The following is a 12342-nucleotide window of genomic DNA, read 5'->3' as shown; positions in this document are numbered from 1 at the left end:
ATTTTGTTACCTAAGCTTCTCGCATTGGTGAACAAACATCCTAATTTTTGCTCTTTGGCTCCTCTCATAGAAATATATGCAGTTTAATTGTTCCTATTGTTTTCTTCCATGCTACCTTAGGGGAGAAAAGAGGCCAAAATAAGCTGATAGTATTTTAATGTCACTTAACCCTTCCTCTAAAGAGCTTCTGTGCTGCTGTCATTTCAATAGAATGTGAATGGAATCAGTAAAAAGTTAAGGCATGACCACATGAGCTGGAATTTATATTGAGGTGTTCATAGTGTTGTAAAGACCTATAGAAAGAGCATGTCCCTACCTCTAAGAAATTAGTCTACGTCAGACCAATAGCACAGCAAAAATGACATCAGGCAGTAGTGGGCAGAAAGGATGACAAAAAACAATGTTAGACTGCAAGAAGTATAAGGAGGTGAATACTGTTTTGCTGGGGTAACCTACCTCTTTTTTTTTTTTCCCCCTCTCTACGCCCACAGAGATTAATGAATGAAAAGTTAACTTGAAAGGAGACATTTGGAGGAGAGCAGAGTTGCTTGGGAATAAATAATATCACCTCTTTTGTAAACCATTTTGAGAATTACTTATGAAAAGTGCTATATAACAGCTAGGTATTAGTCTTACATACTAGAACAGAGACTGGTCCAGATCTAGGTGGCAATGTGAAGAAAAAACTGTTGTAAGTGGGAGGAAGAGAAAGAGAACAGAGGCTTAGGCAGAGTGTAGGACATAATCAGATTATGTGGCAATAGCATTTGAGATTCAGAAGTCACATTAGCACTGTGATATCAGTGGTATTATGGGTGTTATCTATACCAGCAAATATAGGGACCCATAATTCAGCAATGTAGGAGGTTGCAGAGCAGGTTAGAGGATATGATGGTAAAATTTTATTTAGACTGGAAACACTTTATACAGTGCCTAGCAATATCAGTTGGGGCTTCTTTGCTACCATATGCAGATACATAAAAATAGCCAAGTTCTCTCTATATGTCAGCCTCCACCATTGCCGATGCTGGTAGAGGAGCCTTGGTGAAGAATTCTGGATCTTAATTTTCTTATGTTAAACTGTGCCTAAAGAAGACAGGTAGCATAGTAGAGCCTTGCTGGAGAAGAGAAGACTGAACGTGAAGTGGAACAAAGTATAAACAATTGATGGAATTAAGGGGAAGGGGTGGATGAGTAACAGGATAGGTAGACCCTATTTATTTTATAGCAGTGGTGTTTTTTGAATGGACTGGACGGGATAGGTGAGTACCAGGAAGATGAGTGTAGTAGTCATGAGTCCAAACAAATTCAAGTTGGACTTCCCCATAGGACAGTTACCACCACAGATGCAGGCCTGCAGAGATGGGGTGCTCATGTGAGATCAAGAAATGTGGTCCAGGTAAAAGAATGAGCACAGTATAAACTGGTGAAAGCTCATGGCAAACCAGTATGGTGTCAAATCTCTGCTCCCATATCTGGACTCCCTCCTGTGTTCATCATAACAGGCAACACCTCAGCCATTCATACATCAACAGATATAGCAGAACAAGGACTACTGCCGGTCAAAGAGAAGCTTATCTCTTGATGACTTGAAAAGGAGAGAATCTGCAGCCAATTCACTCCTTTCTCATCCAAGGGGAAAATAATCATATGGCCAACTGGCTCAGCATGCAAAAATTAGATAATTTAGAATGGGATGTATACCCGGAGGCATTTAATCTCCTGGTGAAAGAATTTGGTCTTCTAGCAACAGATCTGTTTGCCTCCCACTTAAATCACAAGGTTTCTGTGTCTTCTCTTCTTGGCCTCCCCTCCCCTCTCCTGATCGTTTGTAGCATTTTTGTAAGATGCAGCACTGGAGTTCTGATAGCCCTGTACGGGGCAAGGAGGTTTTGGTTCTCAGACCTCAACATAACACGAAAACCTCCCATACTCTTTCCATCTGGATGGGATCTGATATTACAAGGGCCAATCATGTATTTGAATCCAGATCGTCTAAGCCTAGCTGCCTCGCTCTTGAATGGAGAGTCTTAAGTCAAAAAGGTTGTTCATGACAGGTAAAATGCATACTTTTATTTTCCAGAAAGAAATCTAACTCAATGAATTCAAGAGCATGGTTGAGCTCTATCCCTTGCTGCCAGGACAAGGGTCTCACCCCCTACATGATGTGTCTCCATCGATTCTCTTCAGGATGGACTTAGGTTAGGCCTTGCAGTTCTGAAATTCAAACCTCAAGGTGCTGCTTTGCCTAGCATCCTTAGTGCAGTAGGCAGGTAGTAGATTTCATCTTACCCAGGTGCCCAAACTTATTTTATTTTTTTATTTGAGAGCAGCATCTCTTCTACAGCCTCTTGAAGAGGAGCAGAGTTATTCCATGGGATTTTAACCTGGTTCTCCGTGCCAATTGAGACCTTCCATTTGAGCTACTCATGAAGGTGTCTCATTACTTTCTAGCCATTAAGGTAGCCTTTGTGATAGCATCCATGTCAGTTCCCGGGGTACCTGAGTTGGGAGTTCTTTTCCTGGAAACTCAATGCTGTGCCTTCCATAAAGATAAAGTAGTACTCAGAACTGACCCTGCCCTTTATTCCCAAAGAGTGATTCCAGGGTCATAAAACACAAGAAATTGTCCATCCTTCCTTCTGCCCAGCTCCATCTCACCCCAAAGAGAAACTGTGATATACTTTGAGAACTCTGCGGATGTTCCAAATAACATATCCACTGCACAGCTCAGTTCAGAAAGGCAAATGCTTTTGTGTATTGCTTTGTCATCTGGTGTCAAAAGGGAAAGAAGGCTTCAAAATCTTCCATTTCCAGGTGGCTAAATTATTGTATATCAGAAGCATGCAGAGCAAAAAGCATAACTCTATCTTCCAAAATCAGAGCTCACTCCCTCATAGCTATGGCAAGCTTATGATCGAAAAGATCATATGCCTCATACGAGGAAATCTGTAAAGCAGCCAGCTGCTCACCTGTTCATACCTTCTCCAAATTCTACAAGCTGGAAATCCAGTCATCATCTGATGCTGCCTTTGGTAGATGGGTGCTCCTTGCTGTAATATCCCAATGACTGTTAGGAAAGAGTTACCCTCTTTGACATCACATAACTGATGTATTTTAAATACATACCTATAACACGTGTATATCGTTCCTCCCTCCTCAGCCTGAGTGGACGCTACTATGAAAATCCCAGTGTCATTTCACTACAAATAAGAGTAGAAAAATGTATCCATGCCTTACTGAAAATTTCCTTTCTTAAAATAATGAGGTCCACAGATTAAACCCACCCTGACTGGGCAGTAAATTGAGGAAAGACATGGGATTATTAATTGGCACTCAACTTTGTTATTCATTGATCTGTGGGAAGATTGTTCTATTTAATCTTAATGCTTAATTTTCCTTTCTGATATAGAGTGGTTAGACATTTCCTAGGCTTATAGAAGTGTCTCAGCTGGCAGTTTCACAAAGGTAGAGTCGCATCTCCCCTGCCATTGATTGAGAGGTTTGTTCTGCCTCCAGGCCTGCATAGAGCAGAGACCCCAAATGTCATGGCTCTGTGGACCTCATTACCCCAAGAAAGGAAATATTTGGTAAGGCACAGATACATTTTCCTATTGGCAGCACATGGTGAGAGAAACGTGCATTGCCACTGTCGGTGCTGCACCTGTTCTGTGGTACACTTTTGTCTCCAGGGTTGTTAATGTAGCACTTTTCATGAACCACTAGATTTATTCAGTTTTTGTGTAAGCTTTAAAAAGTGGATTTCCTTTGTTTTGCTCTAAACAGGCTCTTGGGGAGGGAGAGGGGAACAGGTGAGAGTGAACAGGTAAATTGCTCACTACATTCTGTGATTGCATTCAGGTTGCTTTAGACATCGTGGCAGATGCTGTAGTGACCATCTATATTCTACAGGGGGAATTACTTAGGGACTAAACTTGAGATCCATACTCCAAAGCCAGCAAGAGTTTAGAATGCTGTAAAAGCAATACACTCACTCCACTTCTGGGAATTTTTGGGGGGTGAATTTAGGGTTAAGTGTATAGCACTGTCATATCAAAGAGAAGACCCTGTTCATGAAGGTTCCCACTGTTACTCAGAAAGAGATTCTCCTGGTAACTTTATTTCATTTTGTAGTCAAAAGCATGGTAGTGCAAAATACTATATCAGGTTATGGCAACCACTTTTCATAGAGTCTCAGTTCCTTTCACTTTCATCACAGCAGTGTGGACTAAATATGTGACAATTTAGACCTTTGCATTTTCACAGCAGTGCACACTGGGACATAATCACTTGAAATCTAGTCAACTTTTCAAAATATTAAAAGTAGTTTTGAGTACTACCCTCTCCTGCAGGCCCCTTGCCAGTGTTAGCGTTTTACAATGGCTTTGTTCTCTGAAAAAATATTCTCTCTCCTCTTGCTATATGAAAAGTTCACACAGGACCATGCAAGGTAAACAGTAAAACTGAACCTACATAAAGTTTAAAAAAAAAAAGTAAAATAAAATATATTTTTCTCTTAAATTTTGGTTATAGCAATTTTAGGTGTTAATTGTTATAGTTAATAGTCAATTTTCACACAAGTATGATTAAGTTGATTGTTTCTGAGCATAGGAGGCATACCATCTCCACTTTCTGACCCAAGTATGAACAGTTTTAGTAACCATTTTGACTACTTTCTCTTTGGTATCTTGCTTTCCCATCATCCACATAACAAGAAAATTAATGCATTTTAAGCTGTTATAATTTTAAAAAATCTTTGAAGTTTGGTGTGTCAGTTAAATAATACCATTTTTATTTTCAATAAGCTTTGTTTTTTAAATGAAGGCTGATGTGTATCACAGTCTGGTTGTGATGCTTTGCCCAGTGTTCACTATTGTCCTGCTCTCTGTACGGTTTTTTTTCCAACAGAATTGTCACTCCTGTCAGTAAGTTAAACTTTCGAGTCTGGAGCCATCAGACGTTAAAGTCTGATATTCTACTGGGTAGTGCTACTCTGGAGGTTCATGAGACATTGAAATCAAACAATATGAAACGTAAGTATGTAACTAAAAAAATTTACCTTGTTTGTATGAAATTTGCCAGACTTCCATTATGTGGTAGTTCAAGGTGCTGTGTTTAACCCTTGTCAATAATGTGATGATTTAAAGAATATATCTAAAGTATAATTGCTCTTTTTTGTCTACTGATGGTATTTAAGAGCTTTCTCTTGCAGTTTATTTCATTCTGGCTGATCATGCAGTGTAGTCTTACTTATAATACACTGTTTTTATAGTGATATTACAAACATGGTATTTTGCACCTCACTGGTGTGGAGTAAGGTAGAATGTGGGACTGAAAAATCAAACTGAAGATTAGATAACTTAAAAAAAAAAAACCCACAGAAGATAATTTTTTTAAAGTTAAACACTATCTGAGTCGTGTTCCTGGCACCAGACACAAAAATATGCATATAAAGGGTGTTTTTGCTTCCTTGCTTGCTTAAATTGATGAGATGCTATATCATTTCACAAGACTCAAATATCTTATGTAGCTGAATATGTGCACCTTCCACATTGATTGGAAAGAGAAGCACATTCAAGTACTGTGTTACAGAAACCCTCCTCAGAGAATCCACATTATTATTGCACATACCTTTGCATTGGCTCCATTTTGTTCTGGCCTTCCAAAGAATAGTTTGTTTTGGTTCTTTCAACTGTCTGTACTGTAATTGCAGGACTTATTGGTATCCATGTAACGGTGCTAAATTTGGAAGAAAGTTAATCTAGGGATTCTTGCTATATGTAACATCAGATATTCTGTTGTGATATTGCAAAGATATTTATCTGAAACTATGTTCCATTGTGACTAGATGCAGTGGCTTAGCCTGTAAAAGTAAATTCCCTTCCTTCTGTAGATGCAAGAGAGAAAAGCTTAATGTTTTTAAATGTAAATTTTTTCAATGACTGGATAAATATTCTTGTCTGTATATAAAACTTGTATATGCACTTCATGAGGAATATTATGAATTCTGGTTCTTAAAGGTGTTTTGAAGGTCAGCTCTAGTAGTTGTTTGAGAGGTGTGGTCCAGTAGTCTAAACACAAAACAGCCAGAAACTCCAGAATTCTGACCCCTGTTCTAATACTGGTTCTCTCTGTGTTCAAGCCACTTCACTGTTCTGCCTCAGTCTCCTCATCTTTAAGGGAATAATACCTATTTACAGGAGGCTTGGGAGGACGGTTTACAAGAAGCATAAATATTATTAACATTATTCCTATCAGGATTCAGAGCTATTCTATTTATAATCCTTTCCTGTAGATTTATGATGATTTCTTTAATAAAATGTAATAATATGTTAACATAAAGGGGAGCTTCTAGTTTTTCTGTACGTTCTGTTCTAGTGGAGCAGGTGGTTGTGACGTTGCAGCTTGTCGGTGACCGAGAACCAGCAGAGGTGATAGGAGACTTGTCTGTTTGTCTGGATGGGATGCAGGTAGATCCTGAGCTCCTAACTAATGGTGATGCCACAAGTATAAGAAGTGAGTGTTTGTTCAAGTAAATAGGGTATGTAATCTCTGCTTATCTAAAGCTGTTTTCTGGCAGATAGTACAATTTATTTATAATAATTACTTACAGCACGTATATTGCACTCTTGTAAAGACTGAACTCTTCCATTAACCTTTCTGTTTCTTTTGAAGTTTGAATTTGTGATCCATAAAATAACCGAATAAAAGGAGTGATAGGACTTCAAAATATTTTATTTCAAGATTCATTCCAATGTTCAGTCTGACTTTCCTTTCTGTGTCATCTGTTTCATTCACAGTTTTCTGAATTCTTTGTTTCATTTTTTAAAGCTGAACAGATTATTACAGACTCATAGCCAAGTGTGCTAGTTACTTTATTATGCAGCTAGTGTCTGCATGTTTATAGAATATCAATAAATGAAATGGTTTTTTCCCTAGGATCTAACCATTTAGGCACTTTGGGTTTCTTATTTCCTCCCAATGCTTTTTATTTATGTGTAGATTATAAAGTCAGCTGTTTGGGTGTCTGGAGTTGCTCTCTTCTTGTCATTTAATTGTATTTTATCCATGTCTGTCTTTCCCTATGGTTCTCTTCCCTTTTTTTTTTAAAATGGGTCTCAAAGAATGAGCAGCTGACACAGTACTTTGAGTTGGAGCTGCTGTGTACTGCATAGAGACTTCAGATGGACTCTGCCCTTAGCATCTGATAACAATCTGCAGTTTAACTTCATTAACCATGACTTTTTAAACTCTGCTCTTTGAACTAACAGCATATTCCCGTATTCAGATGAGCACTTTCAAGTATGCGCTTTCTACCAGAACATAATCTAGAGGCTTGAATAGTGAAATCAGTGTAGCAATATTCATAATATGTTATTTTAAGAGTTGGAGGTTAGCAGAATTTTTGATGCTTTTTTAAATGTGGGTCTGTCCTAAAAGACACTGTAAAATGACACCACCTTACTCTGCAGATCTACTTCCTGTGTGTATTTAGATTCAGATTGTCTCACTTTTGTGATGAAATAAATTCTCTATTTTTTTTTTTTATTCCTTTAATCCTACAGAACCTATAAAGCTACGATTAAGTGAGCTGGAATCTCTTCCATCTTATGCTTCATCAGTGGAACTGTAAAGTTCCAAACAGTTACACCAATGTCAGTAGTAAAATGAGCAGAGAGTCCTGTGGCACCTTATAGACTAACAGACGTATTGGAGCATGAGCTTTCGTGGGCGAATACCCACTTCGTCGGATGCACAGGTGTTAAATATTATTTAATGGACTGCACAGGTGTTAAATATTATTGCTATATAAGCTGGATAGCCCAGGCTCAGTTTGCAGGGCTTAGCGGTCCAAAAAAATAAAAATAAAAAAATTATTATACTTTTTAAGTGGAGCATGTTTGTTACAGTAAGTAAACATGAATCCCATGATGCCACTTGTGAGTCCTTTATCAGAGTTAGGTCTTCACTGTACAAACATTATCTGTATCATAGCATGGGAGTAGATCTGCCAAAACAGTCTTCTAATGTCAAGTCCACCTTGATTAACTTGGTGGCGCTAAACTCATTATATAGGGCTATATAAAACTATGACGTAGCTGGCTCATTCTACCAAAGTAATGAGACTAATGCTGAGTTCTTAATTCTGAAAGAGATTTCTGCTTTCCGAAGAAAAGTTAGAGCCTAGATTTAGAACAGTGAAGACAAGAGGAAACAATGGGTCTTGACACTTCTTGAGATTTCATGCATGCCTTTTCATAACTCAGCAAAAAATACCTTTAAAAATAGGTGCTATTGACATTCATTTTCCTCCTTGTTTTTGGCAGCTATTCCTTCCGGTTATTGCTCCTTACTCGTTTGTGCTCTTCTTCACAGCTGTATCTTGGTCATGTGTGAAATGGATTAATTGAAACGGGTTCCTTGATAGAGAATCTTCATTATAGTTTTCATTTAGGTTCCTTTTTTCTTCAAATTAGAGTAAACAAACTTTGCTTTGATATTCTTCATAGAGACAGTGCATTAACTAGTCAATCTTTTTAGACAAGTCAAGCATAAAATCAAGGATTCTTTCCAATGTTTTAGAAAGTCACCTCATGTTATTGGCAGACTTCATCTATCCTATTCTTAAAGGCTTGCTGGGAGGAGAAAGAAGGAAACAAATATCTAACGTGCTTTATTTTGTTGACTGATTGATTTTGAGATTTTTTGAAAGACCTCTAACTTAAAAAAAATTGTTTTATAAATGAAAATGCATATATCTTTGTCTTCTACTTACTGTTGTAACCCAGGTTTACAGACTGTGATGCTCTGTCCCCCTCTAGTAGCTGGACCATGCATATAGATTTTTGCACTAAAGGTTTTGAGCTAACAGACCCAGGTCTTTTATCTCAGGCAGTGGAGGCTCGGTTCCCAGGTTTGACTTCCCACCCGCTCCCCATAGGCATCAAAATACACTAGTATTTTGGATCTTTCCTTGAATAAAAGCTCTTCCCTCTACTGATCCTGCAAGAAAAATAGTCATCCTCCTGCTTATCTCCCAATCCATAGACCTACAGGTGACTTAAGAAGTTACACATTCAGTGTTATAACTTCACTGCAGGATCAAATAGGAAGAGCCAGGCTGTAGAGGAATAAACACTTGTTTAAATACAGATATTATTGGAAATTAACAAGATAAAAACAAATATGAAGGGCTGTTTTTTGAGAGGCGGGGAAGTAACCAATACATTATTATTATACACTCTAAGGGAATAGATATATATGTAGTTGTGGGAAGTACTTGCAATAGTCTATGTATAAAGTCATGGTTTTTCCGTTCTTGGAATTCCAATTGCTTGATTGATTGATCTGATTAAATTAATATATTACCTTACATAGGTGCTTATTTCTACCTAGATTTTTTTTTATATTGTCCCCGTCATAGTGATATCTGAGCATGTGGTTCATATTTCTCTGTGGAAACCAGACATAAACTAATGTGCAATTCATAGAATCATAGAATCTCAGGCTTGGAAGGGACCTCAGGAGCTCATCTAGTCCAACCCCCTGCTCAAAGCAGGACCAATCCCCAACTAAATCATCCCAGCCAGGGCTTTGTCAAGCCTGACCTTAAAAACCTCTAAGGATGGAGATTCCACCACCTCCCTAGGTAACCCATTCCAGTGCTTCACCACCCTTCTAGTGAAAAAGTTTTTCTCATGATTGATGAGCTTGTGCAGTTGGCAATATCACACAATAGCTGAATAATATTCAGAATCTGTGTTGCACCTCTGAGGGGAAAGAATGCATTACTGCTCTTTTCTTGGTCTCCTCAGTAATAATAGCTTAAAATGTGACTGGTACACAGATTTGTGTGAAAGAAGCTTTCACAAATAGGGAGGTGCGCTTCAATTAACCTCAACGTTAGAAATGAATCTGAGCGTTGAAGTCTATTTTCTACCTTGAAGTCTACACTAAATAAGTTTATTGTCTTTCTTTTTCTGGTATTTAAGGTCCCACGCAGAACGATGGTTCCAGAGCAAGAAATGACACAAGGTAGGAGTTCATTTCTTGCCTGTGTAGTTCATGTACTGCTGTTAGACTATTATAGCAGTGCAGCAGCATCATTATACTTAAGCTTGCATTATGACTTTTGTTTAAAGGTCAACCTTTCTAAGTACTCTAAAATCAGTATGCTCAGTCGGATTCCTTTGAAGTTAGGTGGACTGCAGGAGAGTGCAGGGTAAGGTTAGTAGTCCAGATTTGAGGTCATTTGAGGTAGGGGTTGCAGAGACAAATCCCCCCCCCCCCCCAAAATAGCCATTACTCTAAAATTTTCCATTCTATGTAGGATTTTTCTGCACAGAGCTAGAGATCAAACTGTTGATGTGATATGGGTCAAAATGGTTTCAGTGTGTTGAGTTACACCCAGGGTAGTACGTGTCATCCACAAAAGCTTTGGGAAACCCAAAATGAGACTGGTGTTTAAGAAAAAGTGTATTTTTTCTGTATATTTTTTTCACCAATATAGAAAAATGACTAGAGGGTTTCCATTTCTGCCATTTTCCATGCTTTAAAGCTCTACTCTTGTAAGTGCTCTAGAATCCTAACAGTTACTTGAATTGCTTTGAAATTTGGTTTGTCTAACCGAGGTACGGTAGCATTAAACTTTTCAGCTTGGAAAAGAGACGATTAATGGGGGATATGATAGAGGTCTATAAAATCATGCCTGATATGGAGAAAGTAAATAAGGAAGTGTTGTTTTTTTACTCCTCATAACACAAGAACTAGGGGTCACCAAATGAAATTAATAGTCAGCCGGTTTAAAACAAAAGGAAATATTTTTTCACACAACGCACAGTCAATCTGTGAAACTCCTTGCCAGAGGATGTTGTGAAGGCCAGGACTATAACAGGGTTCAAAAAAGAACTAGATAAGTTCATGGAGGATAGGTCCATCAATGGCTATTAGCCAGGATGAGCAGAGATGGTGTCCCTAGCTTCTGTTTTCCAGAAGCTGGGAATGGGCGACAGGGGATGGATCACTTGATGATTACCTGTTCTGTTCATTCCCTCTGGGGCACCTGGTATGGGACACTGTCGGTCGACAGGATACTGGGCTAGATGGACCTTTGGTCTGACCCAGTATGGCCGTTCTTATTAGTGATTCAAATTTGGGTTCATTTGACCAAGAGGTTCCTGAGTCACAACGCCCTCCCACCCCCTTCCACCACCACCCCCCACACACAAAAAAAACAAACCCAAACACCAAACCAGGTTTCCTTCTGCTGCCTTGTACTGTTAAACTGATAAGTACTTAATGACTGAATGAATTCCAGACCTTGCTGAGATTAATGGTTGTGAGATCACAAGGCTGTGCCTGTGTAACCGATTTGGTCCGTTCTTACTCCTTTCAGGTCTTGGGCCATGTCTATACCCAGACCTGCTCTGGTTTAACTAAATCAGCTAATTAAATCAGTGCAAACCCGTGCTGATATTCTTAATTTGGTTTAAAAATGTTTATTTTGGTTTAGTTTAATCCTGCTCCTTTTTTATTTAGATTAAATTGAAATAAGTGTGTCCATTGTTGCAATACAATGCAGTTCTTGTAGGATGCTTTGATCTTATTGAAACAATCTCTTTCAACATCTGGGGCCAGTTCTGTGTGGGCTCTGAAGACAAAGAACTGAAACTTTGAACTTGACTGTGTTCAGTAGGCAAGCTACTGCATTTTGAACCAGTCGGATGCGTAAAGAGTATTTTTTCATTCTTTGGTACCAAGGGTACTTTTCATCCTATCACATGTTGAAAGCCATCTCTGCTGCTGAGGCAATATGTTCTGTATGCCCCCACACAGAAGGACCTCTGTGTCCTCCAAGACCTGTTTTTTCAAATACTGTATATGAACATCTAAATTACTTACACAATCTCCGTACCAGCTACAATTATATGGTGCGCAGTGAGAGTTTATCTTGGGACAGCTATGTGTTGCTTATATAATGAACTGATTCTAGAATGTGTGGGTAGCATAGGTGATCTTATATATCAAATAACATTTTTATATACATCATGCCCCCCCCCCGACTGATTTTGATAATATATGCAAGAGGATAAAATACAATGCTCTTGACCTTAATGTTCAAAACCCGAGTAAGATGTCCTGGGAGTGAGCAAAAACTAGACTTTAACTCTAGTAAATTTCAAATCACTGTTGATTAGCACATGATCATATAGTCACTTATTTTTAAATTCTTTGGAGGCAATAAGATATAATTTAAGTTACTATCATGAGCACTGTCCCTGATACAGAGCAAAAGTAGTGCTGTATATTTAGGTCAAACATATACGTAATTGGGCTTGATTC

The 12342-nt window shown here is 38.5% G+C and overlaps 1 protein-coding gene across 1 annotated transcript in view; it reads left to right on the top strand.

The window, feature by feature from the left end:
• Nucleotides 1-12342, top strand: part of ITCH (itchy E3 ubiquitin protein ligase) — a 116493-nt gene that overhangs the window by 51195 nt on the left and 52956 nt on the right. The window contains exons 4-6 of the mRNA XM_044985645.1: nucleotides 4909-5033; nucleotides 6379-6516; nucleotides 9993-10035. Coding sequence (XP_044841580.1) covers nucleotides 4909-5033; nucleotides 6379-6516; nucleotides 9993-10035 — 306 coding nt within the window. The remainder of the gene's footprint in view (nucleotides 1-4908; nucleotides 5034-6378; nucleotides 6517-9992; nucleotides 10036-12342) is intronic.

Source organism: Mauremys mutica, chromosome 13 (genome assembly GCF_020497125.1).
Source record: "Mauremys mutica isolate MM-2020 ecotype Southern chromosome 13, ASM2049712v1, whole genome shotgun sequence".
NCBI classification, from domain to species: Eukaryota; Metazoa; Chordata; order Testudines; family Geoemydidae; genus Mauremys; species Mauremys mutica.
This window is presented reverse-complemented; position numbering and strand designations above follow the sequence as displayed.